General features: G+C 47.9%; 2 protein-coding genes across 2 annotated transcripts; one reads left to right on the top strand and one right to left on the bottom strand.

Moving 5' to 3' along the window:
• The first annotated feature begins 16,055 nt into the window (after positions 1-16,055).
• On the top strand, positions 16,056-19,719 carry MED9 (mediator complex subunit 9). Its single transcript, XM_026704395.2, has 2 exons — positions 16,056-16,530; positions 18,383-19,719. Exons 1-2 carry the CDS (start codon positions 16,244-16,246, stop codon positions 18,597-18,599), a joined length of 504 nt encoding a protein of 167 aa, XP_026560180.1. The 5' UTR covers positions 16,056-16,243; the 3' UTR covers positions 18,600-19,719.
• Positions 19,720-22,435: 2,716 nt separating this feature from the next.
• RASD1 (ras related dexamethasone induced 1) lies at positions 22,436-25,703 on the bottom strand. The gene is made up of 2 exons (XM_026704396.2): positions 25,321-25,703; positions 22,436-23,731 (listed from the first exon to the last, which is right to left on the bottom strand). The coding sequence occupies exons 1-2, from the start codon at positions 25,604-25,606 to the stop codon at positions 23,181-23,183; spliced, it is 837 nt and encodes a 278-aa protein (XP_026560181.1). The 5' UTR covers positions 25,607-25,703; the 3' UTR covers positions 22,436-23,180.
• Between the last annotated feature and the right edge of the window lie 1,161 nt (positions 25,704-26,864).

Raw genomic sequence — 26,864 nt, 5'->3', positions numbered from 1 at the left:
CAACCAGCATTCCCTTTCTTGTCTCAAGGATCTTTGCTTCTGCAAACTTTGTTGGCCTTCAAAGGTTTCCAGACAATTGCAGTGGCGTCCGAGACCACAAAATGAGAACTGGAGGCCAGTTGGAGAGTTTAATGTCCCATGAAAAGATTCAAGGCCCTTTTTGATACAGGGGACGCAGTGACAGAATGCCATGGACTGTATAACGTTGGGGTAGACCAGAGGTCTCCAAACTTGTCAACTTTAAGACTTGTGGACTTCAACTCCCAGAATTCTCCATATAGCTAACTGGCAACTCCCAGAATTCTCCATAGCTGGCTGGAGAATTCTGGGAGTTGAAGTCCACAAGTCTTAAAGTTGACAAGTTTGGAGACTTCTGGAGTAGACCGAGGAAATAATTCCATCTTGCATCAAAAGTGGCTTTTATTTTGAAAGGGCAACTGGACTGATTTTTTTTTTTTCCCCCAGGAAAAGCAAAAAACGCATCCGGTACAACTGATGAAGCTTCTAGGATAGGAAGTGAAAGGTCTTGTTCTTCCTCGGAAAATTAACCCCGTTCCCTTTTCAAAATAAAAACCACTTTTGATACAACCATGACCTGAGAATCTTCATAGAGGTAATTCCACCTTGCAGAATGAGGGTGAAGCTGGCAAATGCAGAATCACAGAATCACAGTTGGAAGGGACCTTGGAGGTCTTCTAGTCCAACCCGCAGTTTAAATGGGAGATCCTATATACCATTTCAGACAGGTGGCCGTCCAATTTCTTCTTCCAAGCCTCCAGTGATGGAGCATCCGCAACTTCTGGAGGGAAGCCGTTCCGCTGATTAATTGTTCTCACGGGCAGGAAATTCCTCCTTAATTCCAGGTTGCTTCTCTCCTTGACTGGACAGAGATTGGAACAGCCATTTGTCTGCAATGGTCTCCTGTGTGAGCAGGGGGTTGGACTAGAAGACCTCCAAGGTCCCTTCCAACTCTGTGATTCTGTTTTTCGGCTATTCTGTGTGCGTCCATAGGATAGCCTGGACTACTTACCACAAGCAAGATGCATAGTTCAGTTGCACCATCCCGAGAATAGAATAGAATAGAATAGAATAGAATAGAATAGAATAGAATAGAATAGAATAGAATAGAATAAGGAAGGAATAGAATAGAATAGAATAGAATAAGGAAGGAATAGAATAGAATAGAATAGAATAGAATAGAATAGAATAGAATAGAATAGAATAGAATAGAATAGAATAGAATTCTGTACTGGCCAAGTGTGGCTGGACACACAAAGAATTTGTCTTGGTGCAAATGCCCTCAGTGGACATAAAAGAAAAGAGACATTCGTCAAGGGTCAAGAATCATAAAGTACGACATTTAATAATAGTCATAGGGTAGAATAAGCAGTCAAATCATACTAGGATCGCATGGTCTCCATTTGTGACTTTCCCAGCCGACCTCTGACAAGCAAAGCCAATGGGGGGGAGCTGGATTCACTTAGTGACCCCATGGTTCACTTTACAACTATAGCAAAGAAGGTCATAAAATTGGGCATGACCCACTGAACAACCACCTTGTTTAGCAATGGAAATTTTGTTCCCAATAGCAGCCATGGATGGAGAGCTTGCAGAGCCACCTTTAGGGAGGGCAAAAAAATATATGTGCAAGATGTATTTTCATGTGGCTCAGCCATGCCACATGCAAGGGCTGCTCGGTCCCACCTGAATTTCTGCCGCAAACTTTGCTGGAGCTCACCTTAATCTTCGAAAGCGTGATTTTTGGCAGAATAATTAAGGAGAGTTGAGTTTTCTGTGCTTTTAATACTGGCCTCTTCCCATCAATGCTTTTCTTTCTTTCTTTCTTTCTTTCTTTCTTTCTTTCTTTCTTTCTTTCTTTCTTTCTTTCTTTCTTTCTTTCTTTCTTTCTTTCTTTCTTCCTTCCTTCCTTCCTTCCTTCCTTCCTTCCTTCTCTGCCACCCTGTGCTAACAAATCCACCTCTTTTGCCCAAACACTCTGTTTGCCTTAGAGAACCACACAGCAAGGGAGCTGAAGGCTGGAAGGAGGGTTAGGATGATTATATCAAATCAATACACCTTCTCATGCCTTTCAAAACACTCCTGTATAAAAAAAGAATTTCATCCCCTTCTCACTTCCTCCCACCTCGCGGACTTCATTCACGTGGCGCATGGGCCTAAGATTTTGCCGGCCTTGTAAATACAAAAATATCTCAATTGTTCCTGTATTAGAGATTGCAAAGCAAACGGCAATTACTGGAATTCAGGCAAAGCCAGACTCGGCTCAAGAAGTCACTGGTGAAGAAAATGAGGTCAGGGACAAACACTTTGCACAAATGTTTGCAAAATCTGTTTGCAAACATCTGGGGATAAACCTGCGTATTTCCTCTGCTGGGCTGATCCTGACATGGCTGGTCTTTGAGATTGACTAATTTTCCTTAAAAAAAAAAAAGTTTTGCCAGAGGATACATGGCATGACATTTAATCTCGTTCTGGAAGAAAAGACCTTTTCACTCCCCTAAATATGCAAATAGAACTATATTTTCTATATGAAATAAAAGACAAGGGTTGAAAAATCATGGGATCAATGTTTGAACTAGATCTAGGTTTCAGATGTTGGAAGCGTGCAAATTTTGGAAAAGGACAGGATTGTATTTTAAAGTTTCACCAAACGCCACCTTGGCAATCAATGCTTCTTCCAGAAGTCCACCAAAAGTTGTGAGAACAATTTCCTTGTGTTTATTGTGGTCTTCTTCTTCAGTCAGCAGATATTTACAAAAATTACAGAAAAGATAATAACAGAATTAGCATACGGACTTCTCTAGAGTATATTCAGATTTGCAGAAGAAACTGAAATTAATTAATGGCGCAGAGAACGTCTTGATCCATTTTCCTTCTGCTATTACAAAAATCCAACGACTGGTATCTCAAGAGATGCTTCACCAGGCCTAACTTATTTTTCTTCTGCAATTTAAATGAGGCAAGATTGAATTATAGGCACTGTTTTAGCGACTTCCCAAGCTGAGAACAGATTCTACTCTCATTAGACGGAGGCTTTTTCAAGAACTGGCTCAGGAAGCAAAGAAACTGTTGAGGGCGAAAAACCAGACCCAGAGTTTTGTTTTTTTTGTTTTTCAAATAATGTTTGCTGTTTTAATAAGATCTTGCATTTCAGGCTGAGCTGATGTTGGAAGACTTGTTGTCTGTCAAAAAAAATGGCTAAAATAAATATAGGATTTAATTTTTTAAAAAAAAAAATTCCAACAAAATCACTTGCTTTTCGAAAACCAGGGGTATTTTGTGTTGGGTAACAGACCTGTGCTTGTCTTGTGAGCAGAAACAGCACCCCAGGGTTCACTGAGTTGACAGGAGGGAAAATTTCAGAATCCCCAGCTGGGTGTCACCTGAGCTGCTCTGGGGCCAAGGTTCAAAATTTTCTTGGCCCTTCGCACAGCCCGTTCTGCATCACCGTCTTGTATTGCGGGGCAAAGTACCGATTCCTAAAAGTGACTCTGGTCTCGTGCTGGGAAAACAACAACCTCATTAACTTCATGGACCACAAGTATCATGCTTGGCAATGCCCGTGACGAGGCCAGCAGGCCATAGAAGAAGAACATGGCCCCCTCACTCTGTCAGCTAAAACTAAATTTCTTTCTTTTTTTTAAAGGATGCTGTTGGGGTCTGAGCCTGTCTGAAGTATTTTGCACTGGGAAACAGAGCAGGGCTCTGGAGATCTTTTTGGCGGCAGAAAAGATTGCTGGTCTTCTTTCTTTCTTTCTTCTTTTCTTCTCTCTTCCTCCTCCTTCTCCTCTCCTCCTCCTCTTCTTCTCCTCTTCCTCTTCCTTTTCTTCTTCCTCTTCCTCTTCTTCTCCTTCTCCTTCTCCTCCTTCTTCCTCTTTTCTTCTCCTCTTCCTCCTCCTCTTCTCCTCCTCCTCCTCTTCTTCTTCTCTTCTTCCTCTTCTTCTTCTCCCTTTTCCTCTTCCTCTTCTTTTCTCCTCCTCCTCCTCCTCCTCCTCTTCCTCCTCCTCCTACCTCGGCCTTGCATGGGCTGATCTCATTCTTATCTCGCTGGTCGGGGCTGAGTGCGCCTCCCATCTCAGGATACCAACGGCCCTCGCTATAACACCGTGTTCCTCTCCACGGAATCCCTATGAAACCGGCTGCAAACACAGTTGAGCTTTGAGCTCATCCCATCGCGTCCCCCAAGGCCTTCTGCAGTCACCGGATCTCTCCATGAAGTGAATCCTGTTCCATCTCCTTTGCCTCTTTCTCTCGGCGGCCCTGTACTGGCTGTTCTTTTCCAGTGACTGTGTGGTCCTCTCTCTACTTTGGGCAGGTATATTATCTCCCTTCATAATCACCGCTTGGAATCCTTCAGACCTGGGGGGGCAGGGGGGGCCTTTGCCAGCAAGGCTTTTCTATCCCTCCCTACCCAGCAAGAGCTTTTGGCCTTCAGAAAGACCGGGCATGGTTCTTCTTCATGCCAAACTCTGATAATCCGGGGGGCGGGGGGGAGTGGATGGCACGAGCCCGACTCTCTGCAAACTCAGCCAAAGCTTGGGAGAGGTTGGCACCCAAAGGGTCCTGGGCTGCAGAGCAAGGAATGAAAATGCATCGAGGATTCTGGTGGGCCCCCAAATGCGAACTCATGTCATTCGATTCGCCAACGCTAGCGTGACAGTGAAGTGGAGAGAGAGCACAAGAAGTTCTGGGGTGTGGTTTCCCGCCCCCCACAACTTGGGTTGACCAACTTGGGTTACTGTTCTTTTGGAAACCATGTTCAAATCACCCGTGTTTTAATTAAGGAGAGGGTGTGACATGTTAGGTCCACTCCAAACCGTGTGAACATTGGCCGTGTTGGTGTAAGAGGAATAAGACACTGTGGTCATTTAGAAAGCATCCGTGGCTTAATTTTCCTTCTTGCATGTGTTTCTTTTTGAACAGAAGACAGTTGGATGCCATATTTGGCCAGTGAGATCGATCCTAGGAGAGGCCGATATTTCCCTCTCTGGGCACACTGAGATTATATCTGCAGAACAAAACTTTGCATTAGCAATAGGAAGGGCATCCGGCCATTAAAACACTCTGCTAGCTCCATTCAGTTGCTCAGACTCCACCCCGCAAGGGATTATGGGGTCATTAAAAGAAGATGATTTGGCCAGTTTTGTGTTTATGTCCAGGGACATTTCAATGAAAAATCTTGTTGCGTGGTTGGAACTGTTAATGGTTGGGTATGTGCAGTGGCAGCTATGGTGATGCAGTGAAGAATTGTCTCCTATGCATTGGATGGATGGATGGATGGATGGATGGATGGATGGATGGAAGAAAAGGTGATTTTCCTTGGGTTCTGCAAAGTGTTCTCATACGGATGTGTTTCGGGGCCAGTGTGGGATCTGTCAGATTCCAAATTGTAATCCAGCCCTCTCTTGCATTCAATCAGCTCCAGGTCCTTCCTTTCCAACCTCAGGACATCCAACGCAACGGTCTAAAATCCAAGCATTTCCTTCTCTTCAGAGCTGGCCCAAGAAAGAAAACTACCAAACCTCCAGGGAAGAATTGCTGAGCGTGAATTAAAACGGGGCCAGTGTGGATCAGGCCTCCCTTCTCCAACAAAGTTCTGGAGAAGGTGAGCAATTGCCCTCAGGCCCTGTCCCATCGTGAAGGAGCTGAGCTGGCACCAAGGGCCAAAAAGCAAAGACCCCACGGGGTTTGAATCACAAAGAGAACATGGACTAATTGCTTTTCAGTAGGGCTGAACAACCCACCCCTCCCCACCCCCTGTTAATGTACAAGGAGCCGCGCATGAGAACGCACCCAAGAGCATGATATCCTTGCAGTGGGATTCAGAGTGTTCTTGGCAGGGCTCTTCGCGTCCTCCCAGCATGTAAACGTCCACTCTGTGGATTTCGTGTTCAAGGCCTCTCTGCACTGATTAAAGACGATGCCCACAAGCTGGGGATGGCATGGCATCCTTGAGTCAGGATGACAGCCCACGTGTGTCTGACTTTCAACCCGGGAGGGCTTCAGAAGGTCCAAAGTCTTCATGTTCTCAGAATCGGAATGTCCTCTCAGTTTCAAGTGGGATGGAGGGTCTCCCTTCTTCTCCTCAAAGACTTGTCATCATTTCTAAGCCGGAGAGCGCCGACATGCCAAAGATAGCAATAAACATTTAGGATTATTTACTCCCCCATAGTGATTTCCAGCCTCTCTCTCAGCAGTATACAGAGTCAGCCTCTGGCCCCCAACAGTCTGGGGCCTCATTTTACCCACCTTGGAAGGGTGGAAGGCTGAGTCTACCTTGAGCCGGTCAGAATCAAACCCCTGGCAGTGGGCAGAGTTTGCCGGTAATGCTGAATTCTAACCACTGCGCCACCATGGCCCTTCCCTCGCTTCTACCTTCCACCCCTCTTTCTCTCCTTCCTTCCTTCCTTCCTTCCTTCCTTCCTTCCTTCCTTCCTTCCTTCCTTCCTTCCTTCCTTCCTCCCTCCCTCCCTCCCTCCCTCCTTCCCCCTTAGACTTATATACCACTTCACAGTGCTTTCCAGCCCTCTCTAAGCAATTTACAGAGTCAGTCTCTTGGCCCCAACAATCGGGGTCCTTGTTTTACCCAACTCGGAAGTGATGGAAAGCTGAGTCTACCTTGAGCGGGTCAGGATCGAATTCCAGCCTGTGGGTAGAGTCAGCCTGCAAGCCATTGGTCCCTGGGGCTTTAGAGAGAAGTTTGCTTCCACCCAACATAGAAACGGTGAAGATGGAATCACCCGGCTTATTCTGATGGCTGAACCCAGCCAATTCTGACCTACAATTAAACCGTGGCTTATGTTCTAGGGCAGAGGTCTCCAAACTTGGCCACTTTAAGACCGGTGGACTTCCAGCTCCCAGAATTCCCCAGCCAGCCATGCCTGTTTTTTCTCTCTCTTCATCTCCTAAAGTGGAGAAAGATTGCAGAGGAAGGGATCGCAAGAGAGTTAAGCTCTGCTGGCTGGAGAATTCTGGGAGTTGAAGTCCACCAGTCTTAAAGCGGCCAAGTTTGGGGGGGGCACTAAAGTTAAAGTTTTGTGGCTTGGAGGAAGAAACCACAGACTTGCTTGGCGTGGCTGATGTGTTTCCTCCCCCTCCTGCCTCCTCTCCTTTCACTGCATCCTGAGAGGGATGAGGGCCGAAGGGGACCCTCCTTCCGTCCGAGGCCCCTTCTGTTCTCGAACAGGCGGGCATTCAACCTTCCTCTTGTTTTTCTGAGCGTCGCCTGCTCCCGCTCCCCGATCAGAAGCCGAGGGAGATCACCCTGTTCTCCCCTTCCTCTAGGCCACGTCTCATTCATCCTGTGCCCTTCTCCTTTTCCCCCCCTTTTTCCTTCTTCCTTTTTTAGCTCATCGAGTCAAGTCCCCGCAGCTGCCCTGGCTTCCGGTTTCCTGGTGGAAGATCTTCGGTTACATCCTGTCCAGTGGATTTCTGGATTTGTTTCATGACCCTAACCCCCCTCTTGCCTTTTGCGGGGTGCAAAACCAATTCACTTTGCACACTTGTGCAAAGCAGAGGGGAAGAGAGAGAGACAGCGGAGGGACAAATAAGGCGACTTCACACGTTCGGTTTGTTTCCCAGTTTCCAGTTCTGTGACATTGTGTGAAGGCTCCAACAGCCAAGATTAGACCCAGGAAGTTGGTTTGGCTGCTTTCCTAATGCCTTTTGTTTTCTTTTCTCCCTTCTCTTCTCCTCTCCTCTCTTTTCCTTCTTTTCTTTTCGTGCCAAGCAAAGCTTATCCCTCGTGGGACAAGGTTATAATTAGATACCTCCAGCTTCTCAAAGCACAAAGTCTCCAAATTGGTTTATGCCTTCCATATTTTTTCTCTCTCTAAAAAATAGCTCTTTCAGCAATTGCTACCTGCGCTGCTGTTGTTGTTGTTGTTGTTGTTTTGAGCTTTGCTTTTTCAGCGGGACTTCCTCTCCCCGCTCCTCTCTCTTTCCCCTCCCCCACCCCCTTTTAGGATCCAGCTTTGATCTCGTGTCCTTGCATTTTGATTGCTTTCCCTTTTCAGCCCTTTGGCTTTATAACAAAGTGTTCTCGCGCCCCTGAAGAACAGTCTGTGACAGGGCCACTAATACATCCAACACGGCCTCTCCCTGAGTCGGTTGTCATGCCACCTTCTCCAGATGCTCCTGGCAAGAAGGGAAAAGCCGCCCGAGAGCCGGAGAGCAACCGCAGCGGCTGTTTCTGCCCTTCCAAAGTGGCCGCGAAAGACGTCATGTCCGCTCGGAAGGCCTGGGAGCTTGACCTGAAGGATGGCGCTCTGTCTCAGCCACATTCTTCGCCCTGGGAGACTCCAGAGGCGCAGGAGAAAGTTAAAAAGAACCACAAACCTTCACTAGAAGTGCCTGTCTCTCTTTTGGGGGGGGGGGGCTGATTCATCCCCCAATTTTCCTACTAGGGAAGACAAGGAGGACAATTTAGAGGAAACGGTCAATTCCAGCCAAGCCTGGAGAGGAATCTTCTGTTGAAAATGCAAAGGTCAGCAGGGAGGAAAGCTTTGAGGTCCCCAAAGGTCCAGCAGACCGACCGCTTTCCTTATGCAGGCTTACAGCTACCACTGAGCCCAGAATTGATGTTGCTAAGGGAGACATTTGTGAAGTGAATTTTGGCCCATTCTAGGAACTTTCCTGCCACAGTCGTTAAGTGGGATCCCTGCAGTCGTTAAGTTAGTCACACGGTTGTTAAATGAATCTGGCTTCCCCTTGGATGTTGTTTGTCAGACGGCCACAAAAGGGGATTGCATAATCCGGGGACGCTGCAACCGTCGTAAACAAGAACCAATGGTCAAGCATCTGAATTTTGATCAGGTGACACAGGGAGGCTGTCAATGGTCATAAGTGTGAAAAACATCATAAGTCATAAGCAGGGGTGTCTTGTCCCAAGCAAGATTTATCTTCTCAAATACTTGAGATAAGAAGTTAAACACTAAAAGGCTTCCATACAAAGTTCTCTTTATTGGATTGTAATAGGCATCCTCAAGGATAACCCACAGTTATGTTGAGATTCATCTAACTGTCTGAACAGCACAAGGGGGTTGGACTAGAAGACCTCCAAGGTCCCTCCCAACTCTGTTATTCTGTTCTGTTCTGTTTTGTTCTGTTCTGTTCTGTGCCATTGTAACTTTCAACAGTCACTAAACGGATGGTCATTAAGTCGAGGACTAACTGTATGTATAAACACAAGATCAGAACTACGTTTCGAGGGCATTTGTGGAATAAATCAATCTGGAACCACTTTGCCTTCAGAAGTTGTGGGCCATTGGAGGTTTTTAAGAAGAGACTGGACAGCCACCTGTCTGAAATGGCCTCGGTAGGGTCTCCTACTTGAGTAGGGGGTTGGACTAGAGGACCTCCAAGGTCCCTTCCAGCTCTATTCTGATTAAACTCTCCCTGCGTCAGATTGTCCGGAAGGACAATTCAGAAGATGTTTTTCTTCCCCCGGTTTCCGCCTTAAATGCAAAGAGGTTCAGCAGAAAACCACCCGGAGCCTGCAGGGAGGTGAAAGGCTTCTAAATAACCAACTCTCTCCCTGTTAATCATGATGGTTTTCATTTGAGAAGCCACAAATAGATGCTTGTGATTTATGACCAGGAAATATTTTCCGAGGAAAGTTTCTTGGCTTCAAAGGAAGGACTCTGCAAATACCCAGTTTGTCTTTTCTGTGACGACGTGAAAGCTTGGGTCACCCAGGGTCCTAAAAGGGCAACTTTAGCACGTCCACCAGCTGCTTCGGAGCGAGCTGCGGGTTCTTTACCCAAAAGGAACCCTAAGATTTCACACTTGGCCAGTCCAGCTGAACCCAGATTGACATATTTTTCTCTGCTTTGCTTGAGCAACCTCCCTCCTTTAAGAGGCGGCGTTATTCCAGCACAACCGTCTCCCCCAGGCAGGGCCGACTGGACAGGTGGCCGAGCAGAGACCCAACCTTTTCTGAATTGATTGCTTTTTGTGCAGGCGTGGCTCCAGATTCCAGGACAACGCACCCTCCAAATCTATTTGGGCAAAATCCCCTGTGGGTTGGACTTCAACCCGGGGAGATCCACAAGGGTGCAACACACACAAACAAACAAGCCGCGTGTCAACTCGGTTTGCGCAGTAAAGAAAGACTTCTGGGACATTTCTTTTCTCCAAGGCTACAGTTTACTAGACCAACATGGTTACAGAAGGCACGCGGTCGGTTCTGATATTTTCGCGCGCAAATAGCCTAGTTAACTTTCCCTTTTCCTCCTGGACTTCCCACTTGGTATTATTTACAGTCCATTCGGCTGCATTCATTTTGTTTGGGGGACAGACTCTTCGTCTCGCAGACATTCCCGGCGAGCAACTTTGAGAGGTTGGCATCTTACAAGGTTGCCTTGACCCCAAGAATTTGGTGGGAAGATACACCTTATCCCTTATCCTGAGCTCCTTTGGGGGCACCCTTTTCCTATCAGCTTGTCTCTAGTCTTATACCTTCTCTTGTGCCATCCGATACCCTGCGAAGCCCAGGCCAGGTATCCCGTTGATCCACTTGGTTAGGGATGCCCGTTCGTAGCTGGCCTTTGTGAGCCCAATTGCAGCCCCGACCCAGAGCTTTCATTGCACCCGTGTGATGGTGGCCATCTTGACTTTTCTGACCCCCCTTCAGGTGCCCATGCTTCAGTGCAGGCGGTTGCACAGAGGGACTTCCTACTGTTTTCTTGGCAACAGTGTGAAAATAATTGGCCATTGTTGTTGACTTCGAAGCTGTTGACTTTCCTCAGCTTGACTTGCAGGCCTGGAGTTGTTAGGTGAGGTTTCAGGTCAGGACTAACTAAAACTGATCTTATTTACCTTCTAAGCTCAGACTAAGAAGGAGACTGTACCTGCCACCTGTTAAGTCACAAATCCACTAAAGAGGGGGAAACAGAATGAAATAAATTGCCTTTTGATCCAGGGAGGTCCCTGCAAGATTTTGCCAAGTCTTTTCTCAAGCAAAGGTGTTTCACTCCCCACCCTACCCCCAAGATATAAGCTATTTGACTTCTTTCTTCTTTCCTTTCTTCCTTCTTTTTCTTTCTTTTTCTTTTTCTTCCTCCTTCCTCTTTCCTTCTGATCTATCTATTTATCTATCTATCCATCTATCCAATCTAAATTTACTTATTTTTCACATTTCTAAACCGTCCACCTCCTTCAAAGAGGGGCTCTGTTCTCTGAGCAGGAATAATAAAAGCAAAATTCATGAGAAAGCAAACCACAAGGGAAAACACCTGGGAAAGACATTCTGCGAATAACCCAGATGAACGGGAGAAAGCAAAGCTACTTGCTCAGTGCTTCCCCTAAGTCAAGGATCCCCACGACTCTGGGGTCAACTTCTACCTATTTCTGAAGACTTTTCAGCCAGCCTCCCACTCAGCCCTGCTCAGAACAGCCTGAAAGACTCCTATCATGGCCCTAAGCCTCTGTGCAGAGGTGGTTTGGATGATCATCAGAGAAGATTGGCTGGTCATGTTGACCTCAGAATCCAACTTGGGATTTAGCATTAAAATCAAACTCAGAAGGTTAGGTCTGTTCCCCAGGATCAGTCAGGCTTTTTTCTCTGAATTTAAAGAGAAGCATCTGGGGGTGACCAAGAACCAGATTTTGCATCTTGGAAGATCAAAGGCTACTCCAGGGAGGTGTTGGTCAAAGGTGGAGAAGCCAACCTGCAGGGCTTGCAAAGCTTGGTTGGACCTGCCTGTTTCAAAACGTATTTTCTTCATTAACAGGTAATGATTAATTCTCTTTGGAACAGAAAGACTGCCACGGGGCACGATGGTTGTTCTTCTTAACTAGCTCATCAATCATTGAACTCCGAGTTTAAAAAAAATTGGCTTTCTCCATCCCTTTTAAAGAAACGTTCTAAAAATACATATTCTGACAATCCAGCTTGGCATTTGCTAAGTCTAAACGTTACACTCAGTCATCACTTGCGTAACTGTGGTTTGTTCGTTAAGCCTGCTTATACCACCCAGACAAATGGTTGGCCAATGTTTTCTTGAAAACCTCCAGCGATGGAGCACTTACAACTAACTCCAGGAGGCAAACTGTTAGGTTGATTATTCGTTCTCCCTGTCATGAATTGTGAGTTATAAGATGAATTGTGTCTAAGGAAGGGTGCCGCTGAATGCATTGTGCTGGAATAACATACCGCTAACCCATGCTTCAGTTAGCTTGGCAAACACCAGAGCTAGCAACCCGCTCCTTTTTTTAAAAAAAAAGAAAGAAAGAAAATATTTGGAAATCAGGATTTTTAAACAGCTTTGCACTTTTCCAAGGGGGCAGCGAGTTGATGGCCCAGCTCCAAATCCTTGTGTTTAACAGAAGCATACATGTCAACAGTGAGGCAGTGAAAGCACGTTGCTAGGTTCTCAACGAAAAATCAAAACACAACAGCATTTTCCCAGGCTGAGGGATGAAAGAGAGGCGAAGGGCAATTAACCCGCTACATTAATTTATTTCTGAAGAAGGGCTGTTGGAAAAGATGTGGGAATCCAGGCCATCAGTCCAGTTCAGTGGAATGGAAGAGCTGCCCATTTAAGTCCAGTTAAAGATATGACTTTTTCATGGGGAAGGAAATTTAGGTGAAACGGAAGAACCGAAGGAGCCTCTTAGATATCTGAGAAGCAAAACGTTTTCAAGGGAAGAGAAAAAAACAAACAAGGAAGCCCAGCTGCCTTTTGGGAAAACACCTTTAGGACAACCTTGGGATGACTGACAATCTCTAGAGACATTTGGGTGAAAATGCAGGGATCCAACTTTCAAGTTTGAAAGCCTCAAATGACTTTATGGCCCTCATCGCTATTAATCCCCTGTGGTTTATTGTTGTTGTTGTTTTCAAAGTTACTGCCAATCTGCTTTGTGCAAAATTAACACAAATCACCTCCGCAGAGGAGAATATGTTTCACCGACCAAGTGGCCGGTTTGTTAAGTTTGAGGCATGGCAGGAGATTGACAGATCAGCAACAATAGGGCACTTCAGACCCCGCCATGCTGTGGGGTTAGTGAGCAGAGGAGGGAACTGGTTCCAAGAGCCAAAAAAAAGAGAGGTCAAATTAGTGATTAGCTTGGACACTTGATAGAAGAAACAGACCTCTGAATTTGAGTTTGCCGGCTAGGGAATTCTAGGAGTTGAAGTCAGAAGAACAGAACTGGAAGGGACCCTGGAAGTCAGAAAACCCTATCCCCATTCAGACAAACCCAATCTCTTCTTTAAAACCTCCGGTGTTGGAGCGCCCACAACTTCTAGAGGCAAATCTTTCTTTGCCAAGTTTGAAAAACACCAGACTAAGACACCCAGCTATTCAGCGAACCAGCAATAAATGTTGAGAATTGCCAGTTATCGGATTTGCCAGCTTGCTAAAGAAGCATTCAGGAAAGAGAGATAAAATAACAACAACAGCAAACTGGGCCTTTGCTTATTTTACTGCAGCTGGGAAATATAATTAGTGAAAAGATAGATTCTGATTTTTACTCTTCCCCCGTCTGGATGCGAAGGCTTCCCGGTTAATTGAATGCATTCGATCGCTTCTCTTCCAGCATCTGGAAGGACATATGGTGAAAAATCAGTCACACGTTTTAAAGGCTCTGTTGCCCATCTGCTATGAACTTCCACCTCTGGGCTGGAAACAAAAGACCTTTGAATGTTCCCAAAGTGTGGTAATTAACCATTTTTATTTCTAACACAGTTGAATAAACCTTCAAGTGTCCAAGCCCTTCCTCCCCTTGTCCAATTCTAACTGAAAAGCTGTTGTTGCCTAAACACCTATTGTTGCCTAAACACACAAGCGCAAAAGAAGTCCAGCCTCGGGGCAAAATAAAACTAAAATAATTGCTCGGCTAGGCTAAAAAAACTCATGATGTGTGTTTGGGTTTGGCCTAAGCACGATGACCGTGGCCAATTTGGGTTTTTCCAATAAGCCCGGCGATACTCTTCGACTTTCAACCATTTGTTTCATCAAACTGTTCGGAGTGACAGCAGTCTGAGGGCTTCCTTTGTGTACAAAGTGAGCTTGCCAGAGTCCAGAAAAGCTGGATATTTTTTTCCCTTGTGCTGCCCTGTCCCCTCCCTGGCTTTCTTGACCTTTGGATCTGCAGAGACAATCCATCTCTCCCCCTCCGGGTGTCTTCAGCTCTTCCACCAAAGGCCGTTCAAATTTGCAGAGGGATCCCCAGGCAGTCTGGAGGCCTTATCTCAAGGGGTTTGCAAGGCAGGGCAACGTTCGACTGGACTCAAGGCTGCCTCTCCGGGTTCTGCAGTTGGGAAATCCGCTTTGGGGGCCTCAATTCTTGAGCATTGTCAGGAGAGCCCGATACGTTCACAGACTCTTTGGAGAAGAACGGGGGTCCCCAAACGTGGCAACTTTTAAGACTCGTGGACTTCTACGCCCAGAATTCCCCAGATAGTCCACTTCTCTTCAAGTTGGCATGTTTGACAAACATTGCTTTAAGTCAGGGGTCTCCAAACTTGGCAACTTTAAGGCTTGTTGGAGAATGCCCAGAATTCTCCAGCCAGCATAGCTGGGAGTTGAAGTCCACAAGTCTTCAAGTTGCCAAGTTTGGAGTCCCCTGCTTTCAGGGAAGATAGTTCCCAATAGTCCACAAGGGTGGGCCTCTTCATTCGTTAGCCCACTCTGGTTCACCCTTCTCTCCTTCCATGTTAGCACATAGGTGGAATTTAACTATTGGGTGGGGTGGGAGAATGGGCTAAGGAACTAAAGGATGAAGAGGCCCACCCTTGTGGATTATTGGAAATTCTGTCCCCTTAATAGAACATTTGTCAGACTTGGCAACTTCAAGAGAAGTGGACTTTCATGTGGCTCCCCGGGGGATTCTGGGAGTTGACATCCACAAGTCTTAAAGTTGCCAGGGTTGGGGACTCCTGGTGTAGACGGTCCAGGATGCCTCCCCCAGAAGTGGGCTGAGTGGCCGGAAGCCCAGATCGGCCTCTTATGCTACCACACCTCCTTGTGACATCTCAAACAGGGCTTGGAAGACGGTGGTCTTAGAGGAAGGATTCAGGAAAGGGGCCCACATCGCTTTCAGCAAACTCCCATCTGGGGTGTTCTGATGGTCTGCTGTTGCTGCTCTTCCTTCTTTCTGTCTTTCCTTCTCTCTTTCTTTCTTTCTTTCTTTCTTTCTGCCTCTTTCTCTCTTTCTCTTTCTTCTCTTTGTCTCTTTTCTTTCTCTTTCTCTTCTTCCTTCTCTTTCTGCCTCTTTTCTTTCTATCTCTTTCTTCTCTTTTTCTTCTTTCTTTCTTTCTCTTTCTCTTTTCTTTCTCTCTCTCTCTTCTTTCTTCTCTTTCTTTCTCTTTCTCTTCTTTCTCTTTCTTTCTCTTTTCTTTCTCTTTCTCTCTCTCTTTTCTTTCTTTCTTTCCTGGAAATCAGCTGTTGATTACATTAGTTATTTTTAGTAGCATCCGCCAAGCTCAGACACTCATCCCAGAGTTTCGGTTTAGATATAAATAGCACCTGTTTATTAATACTTAAAACAAATTGGGGAGCAGCTTTCCTGCGAATCATTTTTCTGTGAACTAATGATTGTACATTGACCTAAAAGAAATGGGGTATTATTTTTTCTTTTGCTGGGGAAATAATTAGGCTTTCTTGGGGGGGGGGAGTAAATGTGTCTCCTGCTCCCCCGAAAAAGCCTAATTTTTTCTGATTAATTAAAAAGATTCCCAGGGATTTACACACTGTGGTTCACCACAACCTGTTGCCTTCCCTGGAAGGGTGAAATCTTCTCCTTAAGTTTAGGCTCACAAAGTTTTTTGCAGTTAAATTTTTCCACAAATCTTTATATGGTGCCTTAAAGGATGGGAGGGGGAGGAGGAAGAGAAAGAGAAGGAGAAGGAGGAGGAGGAGGAGAAAGGGAAGGAAGAGGAGAAAGAAAGAAAGAAAAAAAGAAAGAAAGAGGCGAGCAGTTGGAGAGCTCCCCCTTCGGCCGCTGCAGCGAAGGCGGCGCAGCGGAGCCGAAGGAGGAGCTGCAACGGGCTGACGTGCAAAACGGCCGCGGAGGCGGTGCAGCCTTGCACTCTTGCAACGCGCGTGGCGTGCATTTGCTGCGACGGCTGCGCACATACACACACACAAACACGCGTGGGGGAGGGGAGGGGGCCGGGCAGAGCCTCCAGCGCAGGGCGATCCTCCCCGGAGCGAGCGCCAAGCGGCCCCCGGGCGCAGCTCGCCAAGCGCAAAGACGCGCCGAGCCGGGCCGTAAGCGCATGGCCACGCCGGGAGCCGGGGCGCCCGGAGGTCCGCGGGCAGCCCTGGAAGACCCCGGCCCGCCGCCCCAGCCGCCTCCCGGGGGACCCCAACCCGCGGGGAACCCCCAGGCCCCTGGAGAGCCTCTGGCCGCGGCCCCCGCGCCGCTCCCCGCGCCCCAGCCTTGCGCCGCGCCCGAGCCCAAGTTCCTGCCGCCCCAGGCGCAGCCCGCGACCCCCGCCGCCCCGCCCGGCCCGGGCCTGGAGGACTATTCGTTCTTGCCCCTGGTGCGCGACATTATCAAATGGTAAATGCCCCGCCGAGCCTCCGGGAACAGGGGCAGTCTATCTTGGAGGGGAAAGGGGTGGAGGAAAGGCGGGTTTCCAGGGGGGGGACTCTCCCACGCATCCCGGGAAGGGGGTACCCCCTCCCCGTTTCAAACTTGAGATCTCCAGCAAGATTGGTTCCCCCTCCCCCCCATTAGATCTCTACCCAGTTCAGGATTTGAATCTGCATCTGTGGCCCAGTGGATGGAGAGCATCCTGGTGCATAGCTGGCAGGGCTCAGTTCCTGCCACATCTGGGCAACTGGAGGCTTCTGGAGAGGGAGGAAGCGGGATTCGGAGCCCGGCCTAGCCCGAGCTTGCAAAATCTTTCCCTTGCCATCTTTTATTGGTTTTATTGTTAAATTCGTAATAATGTATTTATATACCATCCGTCCACGCTTTATCCATACTGGCTGGGGAGTTCTGGGGATCCAGGTAGGCCCACCTGCAGGTGGCTCAGGTCGAGCAAGTCAGCTGTGGACCAGACTGAGCCAACTGGATGCAGAACATCTCAACATCCGGAAAACATCCCAAGCTGTAAATCAGAATTTAAGGATGATGCTAACACAAGGCTAAAAGAATAAGATGGACGTTTGCCACTAAACATGTCCAAAGGGTCCAAAGAGAGGATGGGTTTTTTTTTTAAATATCATTCCTAAATGTTGGTGGTTGGGGAGAGCAATTGCACCCCTGGATGAGGAGGGACCCTTCAGAGAAGGCCTATCTGGACTTAGAATAACTTTATAACTTTTAGACTTAGAATAATATACAGTAATGTGGGTATATGCATATTTATTTTTTTATTTTATTTATATATGCGACATTTCATTCTGATGTATGCCAATTAGTGTACATTCAACGTGACAGTAAAGTTATTCTAAGTTGTCTAAGTCTGGATCTTCACCCCCACCCTTGCAAAATGAATTTTTTGGGGGGGCTATTCCTTCCCACTAAGGACGCAGAATAAATATTTTGGTTTTCTGCCTGCCTGCTTTGCAAAAGCCGATTTACTCTAACCTTTGGTTCCCCGCCAGCTGCTAATGGAAAAGTCCCAAATATAATGCTTTCTTCCAAGGGACGTGGGGGTTGCTTTCAGCGCGGGGACGCAGTTCTCTTGTTTTCAAAACAGGAGATTTATTTCTGCAGTTAGCAACTCTTGTGCTCGCTTGCTCTCTGCGCCTTCCTCCTCAAGGTTTGTTTATTTTTTATATTTCATACTTCCTAACCGCCCATCTCGCCGTGATTCCTTGGGCCATCAACACAGAGTGGTGGGGGAAGGGGGCTGGGGGAACCGGGAGTAAGAATAACGGGCTGCCTTGATTCAGAGAACTGGGTTTTGGGGTTTGTGGGCAGATGGGGAGGGGCAAAAAACCTGGAGTTTTTAAATTTTCCCATTTGAAAAACGATTAAAACGGGGGGTTTTTCAATGGAAGTCATACTCCGAGAGCAACCAAGGATAGCGAAGTTCGCCTTGCAGCCAGACGAGCAGCCAACCGGTTTAATAAACAAATAATTAATAAATAAAGTCCTGTTCGAAGTGACTGGCATGAAATAAAAGGGAAAGAAATCAAAACGACAGAGAATTAAAATCCAGGATGCTAAATAGAGGACTGGTTTTTTTTTTTTTTTTTAAAGTAAGCTTGTGGCCAAGAGCTCGCTTCTTTCAAAAAAAAGAATCAGAAAAGATATTTTAAAAACTATTAATTAAAATTTCTCCCTCCAAAAGATTGGAAGGTTGCACAGTTCCCTGGCCCTTCCTTGCTTGTATGTACGTAATGTTGGCAGTTAACCAAAGGAATTTATTTCTTTCCTGCTTCCCATTTCTTTCTTTCAGCATGAATAAAGACAGCCAGGAGGTCCACCAGTTGCTGAACGAGCTGAGGACTAAATTTGTGGAGACCCACAAACTGATCAAAAGCATCCAAGGGATCAGCCTGAGCCCCGAACAGCAGCAGCAGCAGCTGCACAACCTCCGGGAACAAGTCAAAACCAAGAACAAACTCCTGCAGAAATATAAGACTCTGTGCATGTTTGAAATCCCCAAGGAGTAACGGAGGAGACATCGCTCGCTCTGCAAACCGGGCAGTCCCTCTGAAGTGACCTTGGCCAGACATGGGGCCCTGGAAGGGGCGTGGACTTCAACTCCCAGAATTCTGACCGGGGCTGGGGAATTCTGGGAGTTGAAGTCCATGCCTCTTAAAGGGACCACATTTGAAATAGAAGGGGTGATGGCCTTGAAACAGAACGTCATGGATGTTCTGGTGTGCAATTAGTGAGCTCAATAGGATGTGATTGTGCAAAACTCACTTTTACCTGGTGGGAAGTGGGGGTGGGGGTGTCTGTGGGCCGGTTCCTTTGCAATTGCCAGAGTGTGCCACTTCATCAGAAAGAGGGTTTCACCTTGGCTGCTCCCTGCATTAAAAGCGAGAAAAATTCAAACCCCAAAATCGGGGAATGAAATTTCACGTTTAGCTTTCTACTTGCTAAAAAGTTGATTTATTGCGGTTTTTATTCCCTGCTCTTCCTAGTTAACGCCTTTCACCCCTCCAGCCCCCTGTTTGACACCTCCCCGCTCTGTGGGTGAGAAGTGGTATGTTCCAGGTGGAACTGTCCCACCCAGTCTTCATGTATGGCTGATCTCAGAATTTTTAAAGGGGAAGGGACCACTTTATTGAGTGGGAGGGACGGTCGGTCTGTGAATCCCGTTTTTCTTTCTTTTTTAAAATTTTTAAACCTTTATTGAAATTTGAAACATTAAAAAAGAAGTAAATCTAAAAATAACTTTGTATAGTTCTCCATCTTCTTTGACAGTACTAAAAATTCTTGGTTATATTCATATATTTCCATACATTTCTAATTATATACATATACATATTTATATCTTCTTCTGATCTATACATTTCTTATTCCTACTATCTATCCATTGATACCAGTTATCCCAAATGGAATACTATTCCGAGTCTTCCTTATTGTTTAATGAGCTTGTCCATTTCTGCGCAATCAAAAAATTTTGGGATTACTAAACAATCTGTCGGTTACAGTGGCCATTTCCCAAGATTGTGTGAGTGTAATTCTTGCTGCTGCGGTGATGTGTAAAATCAAATATTTTATCTTTTTTAGGATACTTTCCCTTAATAATCCTCAATAGAAACAATTCCGGCTTCAATTTTATTCGGCAGTGTGTAATTTCATGTAACCATTTTTGTATTTTGATCTAGTATTTTTTAATTTCCGGGCAAAGCCGCCATACATGGAAAAAGATACCTTGCGCCTGTTTATATTTCCAGCAATTAGGGTTTAAATTTGGATACATTTTTACAAGTCTTGTTGGGGTTAAATGGCAACAATAAATGATTCCCATTTTTGGGGTGGGGGGGGATTTTTCTTAATGCAGCAAAGCAGCGAGGAAGAAAATGGGAGTAGCGTTTAAACCCTTCAGCAATTTTTAAATCCACATGAATTAAACTTATATGATATCAATCATCCGTTTCCACGGAAGGCGTCATTGATGGAGAAGGCCTTCATTTATCCATGTGTGGATGTCGTTACAAGTATTTTTAGGTTGTTTGTAGGGCAATCTTAATGGCTTTGCTTAAAAAAAATGGGAGGGGGGAAGATGGTGGATTATATTAATATTCTGGGGTTTCCTGTGCACCCCCCTCCCGCCCTGCTGACATGGCCTGTCATGTCTTAACACTCCTGATTTATTTTACTTACGTCGTTCTTCGTCGGGTTTGCCAGCTGTGCAGCCTTTTCGCTTCAAAAATAGCCTTCTTTAAACAGGCGGTGTGGATGTGTGCGTGTTTTTATCACAAAAATCACTGCATCATCTCAACTTTGATAGGATGAAAAGACAGAAATCTGATCTCTCGGCTGTTTAAGGCTGATCCGGGATTATCTTAAGCTTCTTGCTCGCCATTCTTTCAATCCTGATTCTTAACCATGTTGGGGGGTTGTTTTTTTTTTTTAATCATGTCATTCCCACCCACCCCCTTTGTTTTTCTCCTTTCTTGGTTATGTGTAAGAAGGTTGATTTCCTCCACCCCATCCCTCCTTCCTAGTACCTTAGGACGGTGACTGTTAATTAAAGCGACACTGAGTGACGTCAGGGCTTCTGTAATTAATGTTATTTCTAGTCTGTGAAAGTCATTAATAAAAATAACTTGCAATTTCAAAGAATTGAACGCAGTTTGGGCCCTGTCTTTTTGAAACTCAGGGACTTTAAAATGGGTGAACTCCCAACTCGCAGGATTCCCAGCCAGCAATTCTGGGAACTGAAGTCCATCTTAAATTTCCCCCACGTGCTACCCAGGGACTCCCTTCCTTCCTTCCTTCCTTCCTTCCTTCCTTCCTTCCTTCCTTCCTTCCTTCCTTCCTTCCTTCCTTCCTTCCTTCCTTCCTTCCGCCTTGCCTTCTTATTTACTTATTACCTACCTACCTACTTACTTTTTCTCTTTCCCGCCCATCTCACTACCCAAAGCCACTCTTTGGGGGGGTGGGAATCTTTGCGAAAAGAAATTCTTGGGAGAGGCCCACTTCAGGTGTCCAGCGTCAGGTATGTGAATCCAGCGTCTTGGCCTCCTCCCAGCATCTCGTGAGATGAAAAGTTTATTGTTCTTCTCTACTCCAGACCAGGAGTGCGAGAAAGGCAATTATGGGAAGGGTTGGGCTGAGCACATTGGAGGGGTCAGCGAGGTCTGGATTCCTGCCATTCACCCTTGGTACATTTAATGCTCCCTGGCAGAGCTGGGCAGCCATGTGGACTTTGCAAAGGCTGGAAAATTTCCACTGGGTAGCTGAGGCCCTTGGTATTTACGGCTGTGTGGAAGACTGATGCCAGAGAAGATGGCGTGGAAAGTGGGGAGAGGAATAATGACCTCACGCCCTTTTATTCAACTTCATTTTCCGTTCTTCCAATGACTTCATCACCCTTCCCTGAACACCGTTTCTTCATCGGTTGTTTTAAGAACCCACCAGCCTCTACCTTCTTATTAGTAAGGGTTGTAGTAACTGCAAATTGTCCCCAAAGCCCTTAGTACAAATGCAGGTGCTTGTTTACCCCATCAGCATCCACAGCTTGGAAAGCTGAGGTCAGACACAAAGAGGGCAGGTCTAATGTTTGGGTTTATAGACCATCTTTTTTCTCAAGACCAGCCCATCTGCTATTTTTCTCCCATTGCAAGTCTTTAAGGCAGAAGTGGGATTTGAACCCAGGTCCTGAGCAGAGGTTCCTGGCAGCCTCCTTTGCAAGGGGTCTCAACAGGATCTGAAAGCTGTTGGGATGGGAAAAGAGGACGCTGCCCATCAAACCCAGCAGCGATATTGAAAACAGGTCAAGTTTCTCAAGTCTTTTTAAGAAGGACCATATTATAAAGACTGGTGGGACTGTGACCTACTCTTGTGTAAGAGAAATCCAGAGGAAGCTTTTCATGTCATTCATGGTGGCAGGAAATTCTGGGAGTTGAAGTCCAACACAACTTCAAGTCACCACGTTTGGAAGTCACGGTCTCATACTGTATATGTCTTTCAAGAGGTCTTCCTTGGCCTTTGCGGGGACTTCCTTTTATCTCAACAACTGCAACTTGCTAAGGTGGGCCAGGCTGAATAAAAGGCTGGTCCACAGACCCCTGGGAGGGGTCTCCAAGGCCAAGGGTGGAGTCGAATGTGGGTCTCCACAATCCTAGTTCAAAACTCCTGATCGCAGCCCCTTAATATCTCCAGCTTCAACTGGGCATCCTGAAGGCACCAGTGACCGTTGCTGATGGAACCTCAGGAAACCCGCTGTGTAAGACCACCGTCGTTGAGCCCCCAAAACTCAACAGGTACCTGTAGCAATGCAGCCCCCCCGTTTCTTTCACCCCACCAAAGAAGTCAACACCAAAGTTGTTTTTTTTAATTTTCAAAAGCTTTATTTCATAGAAAAAAAACAAACCCTCGCCCCGATATAACAAAGAACCGGTGTCAAACATCGTCAAAGCAAGATGTCAATCTTGACAACCCCCGGATAATTCTACATGTGTGTATAAAGTGCCTCTTGGCTTTAATGCAACGCGGTTGTCAATCGGGGCCCAGGAGTGTAAACAGTTTTTCCAACCGCTTCCCTGCTGGGTCTCCCCTCCTTCTGTGCTCCCACCCAATGCCGGGGGGGGGGGCGGAGGGGGGAGAGAAGAAGCCATGGACAATTTTCAGCAGCAGCAAATTAAACTTTTCCACGTGCTCAGAGGCAGCACACAAAAAGCATCACAGACACAGCCATAAGAAAGTCGGGGAGTTCCACTAGCCACTCCACCAAGTCCCCCCTCCCGTGCCCCCCCCCATCTTTTTGACCACAGACATAGGCTTGAGTGGTCTCCTTGCCACCACTGAAGTCTGCAATGTCCCCACCTCCGGTCTCAGGCCCCGGCTGGACGGTTCAGCTTCACCTCCAACTCTTGCGAAGAGGAAAATAATCGCGGGGAGCTGATGGCAGAGTTTGTTCCTCGTGGAGAGCGAGGAGGCGCCCCCTCCCCGTGTCCCACAGGCCCAGCCCGAAGGCTTGCATGCCCCCAGACGGGCTGGCCGAGTTTGGATAGCCAAAGAACCTCTTGGCTCCTTGCTTGCTCAGGAAGGTCCGAAGGCCGGCAAGGAAACCCTTAGCTGATGACGCAGCGCTCCTTCTCCTTGGCCTGGCCGCCTCGGATGGCCTTCTCCCGGATGTACATGAGGTCGCTGTGGACGCTGGGCCGGCGAGCGAAGGGGGCCACGATGCCGTAGGCTTCCCCAGTCCCACCCCCAGAGGGGTCCTTCAAGAGCTTTTTACCCTTGAGGGTCTTCTTTTGCAGAAGGTCACAGTACTGGACGGAGACTTTGCGGTGCAGATCTGGGCTCATCTCGTTGGGCAGTTTGGCCATGGTGAAGAGCGCCCGGAACATCTCATCCAGGCTGCTGTTCTTCTTGGCCGAGATCTCAAAATAGGGACACCGCTTGGAGTCCTGGCCCAACAGCTGCTCGATCTCTCGGGATTCCACCTCCCGGTAGAAGTCCCGGTCACCTTTGTTCCCGCAGACGACCAGAGGAACCTCAGTGTCCTCCTTGGTCTTGTTTTTCAGGCAAGACTTGGTTTCCAGGATCTGCTGTTTCAGACGTTGGACTTCCTCAAAGGAGTCCCGGTTGTCCAGGCTGAAGACGAGGATAAAGACGTCTCCTGCAGGAGAAGGAGGAGAAAGGGAGAAGGTTAGGCATTTAGAAGTTTCCAAACTTCACTTGTTGGGGTTATGCAATGCTAGGGAAAGACCAGCCAGAAAGGAGGGGACTACAAGGCACGGTTCTGAACTCAATTCAACTTTCTTGCCAATGCTGATTTGATTCTCTCTCCTCAACTTTTCATGTGTTTTGGAAGCATCAGCCAGAAAACCCACTTCAGATCAGAAATGCAGCACTCCGGCTATATCAGGGGTGCCCAAACTTGGCAACTTGAAGACTTATGGACTTCAACTCTTAGAATTCTGGGAGTTGAAGTCCACAAGTCTTCAAGTTGCCAAGTTTGGAGACCTCTGGTCTATATTGCTGCAAGAGCCGTAAAAGTACATTTTTGTAGTGATCCAGAGGCATTATCCCCTGGGCTAATTTAGGAGAGACTAAAGAGGCTGATCCTTTTCTTATCAGCTTCGGCTTTCTACAAAAGGTTTTCGTTTGTTTCCCTTTTCTTTACAACTCCAGAACAATCAGATTGCAACAGCCAAAGGCGCTTCCACGAAGCTCCTTATCATCGCTGGGTTGTAAAAACCGAGACTGAACGTTCAGTTTTATAAAGTTCTGTGTCTGCGGGAGCGGCGAGATCTTTGCCAGGCTGAAGGGTTCAAGCTGCAACCGGGTTCAAAGAGAAACGGAGCACAGAACAGAACCGGGGAAAACATCCCGGAATGGATTCATAATCAAAGTTGGGGGGACTCTCTTTTATTTTTATCTATAGTGTCTAGATTGTCCTTCTTCTGCTTCCCCTCTTCCCGCCCCTGACTGCAACCGGGCGGGTTTGGGAGCTTCGCAGAACTGGAGAATCCCGCAATGTGGCGGAGTGGACCGCGTGGGCGCCCGCTTGCAAAAAGGCTAGGAGGGAAGGAGCCAACCGGGGCGAAGCGGGAGAGGGGAACGAACGCTCCTCAATTCGCGCCCGTCTTCGGGACAGAAGTGGCGGCGGGGGAGCGCCGGAGAGGAGCTCAAGAGAAATAATCCCTCCGACACGTTTTGTGCGAGGCGCGCCCAGCCAAACGCCGCCGCGATTCTGAGAGGTGAAATTCACCCATCTGAAAGTTGCCAAGATTAAGGAACGCTGATCTCCTTTCTCTCTCTCTCTCTCTTTCTTTCTCTCTCTCTTTTTCTCTGTGTCTTTCACTCCCTCTCTTTCTTTCCCGCTTTCTCTCATTCCCTTTCTTCCTCTCACTCTTTCTCTCTGTCTCTTTCTCTCTTTCCATCTTTTTCTCTTTCTTTCTCTTTCTTTTACTGTTTCTTTCTTTCCCTCTCTCTCTCTCTCTCTCCATATCTCTTTCCATCTCTTTCTCTCTCTTTCCATCTTTCTCTCACTCTCTCACTCTCTCTCCTTGTTTCCATCTCTTTCTCTCCTTTCCTTCTCTCTCTCTCTCTCTCTCTCTCTCTCTCTCTCTCTCTCTCTCGCAGTCCCATTCAGTCTGGTTCGCGGAGCTGAGCCCAAAGGAAAGCGCCTTCCCCGACTGCCTCCGGACCTCCCCGCGCGCGCGCGCGCACACACACACACACACACACACACAGGCGTCTCACCGGTGAGGATGGAGAGGCGCCGCATGGCCGGGAAGGGGTGGTTGCCCGACGTGTCCAGGATGTCCAGCTGGTAGACCTCCCCGCGGATGCTGTAGAGCTTGCGGTGGAAGTCCTCGATGGTGGGTGTGTACTGGTCCTCGAAGCGGCCGTTGAGGAAGCGGGAGACGATGGCCGTCTTGCCCACCTTGGACGAGCCCAGCACCACCATTCGGTAGCAGTTCTTAGCCGGGATGTTCAACTCCACCTCGCTGGGACCCATTTTCTTGATCATCTCCGCCAAGCGCATTGGGAGGATCGGCGCAACAGCAAAGGAGCGAAGGCGCACTAAGAACTGGACGTGGGAAGCTGCGGAGGAGATGCGCTCAAGCCAGACAGGTCGGCTAGATTCTGCCTTGTCGAGGCGCCTCGCCCGCCTTTATAGCGGCCGCAGAGCCGCCGCCCCCTCGGAGGCGGGGCAAAACGGCCAGAGGCGGGGGGCGGCTTGCGCCGCTTGCCTGCCTGCCCAGATCGGGACGCAGAGCTGGCTGGCCAGACGCGGACGCGGAGCTGCTGATGCGGCCGCAGGCGCTGGGCTCTCCGGGTGCGGCCAGCAAGGCGGGCGGGCGGCTTTGGGTGCCGACCCGGCGCGATCCGTTGGGACTCTTCGTGGGGAGCTGGGATGGGAAGACTTAGGGGCACCCTCGTCCTCCCGCTCCCCGTCTCCTCCCCCAGAAACGGCTCCAAAGTTTGCCACTTTTGGGGCGACTTAATTTGCAAAGCACCGCGGAGAGGCGGCGAAGGGAGCCGGACGGGCGCTCAGTAAGGCAGCCTTCTCTGCCTCACTCGTCCCCCCTCCATGGCCCATAGGCCGGCGAAGGGGAGTCGTAGTGCGGCTGTTGGGACGGCGCCAGATTTGGGGGGTAAAGCTGCTTGGAGAGAGAGAGAGAGAGAGAAATGGTCGAAGAAACGAGGAGGAGGAGGGAGGCTCCGCGGTCTGCATGGGGCGCAGGAAGGGGGCTTGGGTGGGAGGCCGGTGGCTGCCCCGCCGCGCCGCAGCCTCGATCCGCTCTTTCCTTCCGAAGGAGCGCCCGTTGGTCCTCACTCCGTCCGAAATTCTTGGTCGAGGTGAGAAGGACTCAATCCGCGGCGCGCTTTCAAGCCAGGAGAGGCATGGAAAGAACGAGAAAAGAGCCCGGAAGAAATGGGACGGGGGGGGAGGGGGGGGCTTGGCTCCTAGCTGGGTTGCGGCGGGGTCTTCTATTTAAAGTGGGGATAGAGAAAAGGAGACCGTGAGGCGGGCAGGCCTTGTTCTGAAAGTCGGGTTGTTTTCAGGAAACTCGTTAAGATTTTCTTTAGAGGAAACGCTCCGAGATCCAAGCCATTTGCTTCCTGGGAGGTGGGACGACTAGTCTCCAGAGAGAGAAAAAATATATCAGAGGAGAGGGGAACTTATTAGGAGAAATTCCAGCCCCTGCAGGAGAAACATGGCTTCTTCCTCTGGGTAGGAGCTGCAACAAATCCAAGGTTTTATTCCCAAGGAATGCTGCTTTCTATCGCCAGAGGAT

Source organism: Pseudonaja textilis, chromosome 14 (genome assembly GCF_049901715.1).
Source record: "Pseudonaja textilis isolate UNSWEBS1 chromosome 14, rPseTex1.2, whole genome shotgun sequence".
Classification (NCBI taxonomy): Eukaryota; Metazoa; Chordata; class Lepidosauria; order Squamata; family Elapidae; genus Pseudonaja; species Pseudonaja textilis.
Note: the sequence above shows the minus strand (reverse complement) of the source record. Positions and strands in the feature narration are given on the sequence as shown.

Coding starts and splice junctions, on each gene's coding strand:
- MED9 (XM_026704395.2), top strand. CDS start 16,244: ATGGCCACGCCGGGAGCCGGGGCGCCCGGAGGTCCGCGGGCAGCCCTG. Junction 16,531..18,382: donor GTGCGCGACATTATCAAATG/GTAAATGCCCCG, acceptor TCTTTCTTTCAG/CATGAATAAAGACAGCCAGG.
- RASD1 (XM_026704396.2), bottom strand. CDS start 25,606: ATGCGCTTGGCGGAGATGATCAAGAAAATGGGTCCCAGCGAGGTGGAG. Junction 23,732..25,320: donor GCGCCTCTCCATCCTCACCG/GTGAGACGCCTG, acceptor CTTCTCCTGCAG/GAGACGTCTTTATCCTCGTC.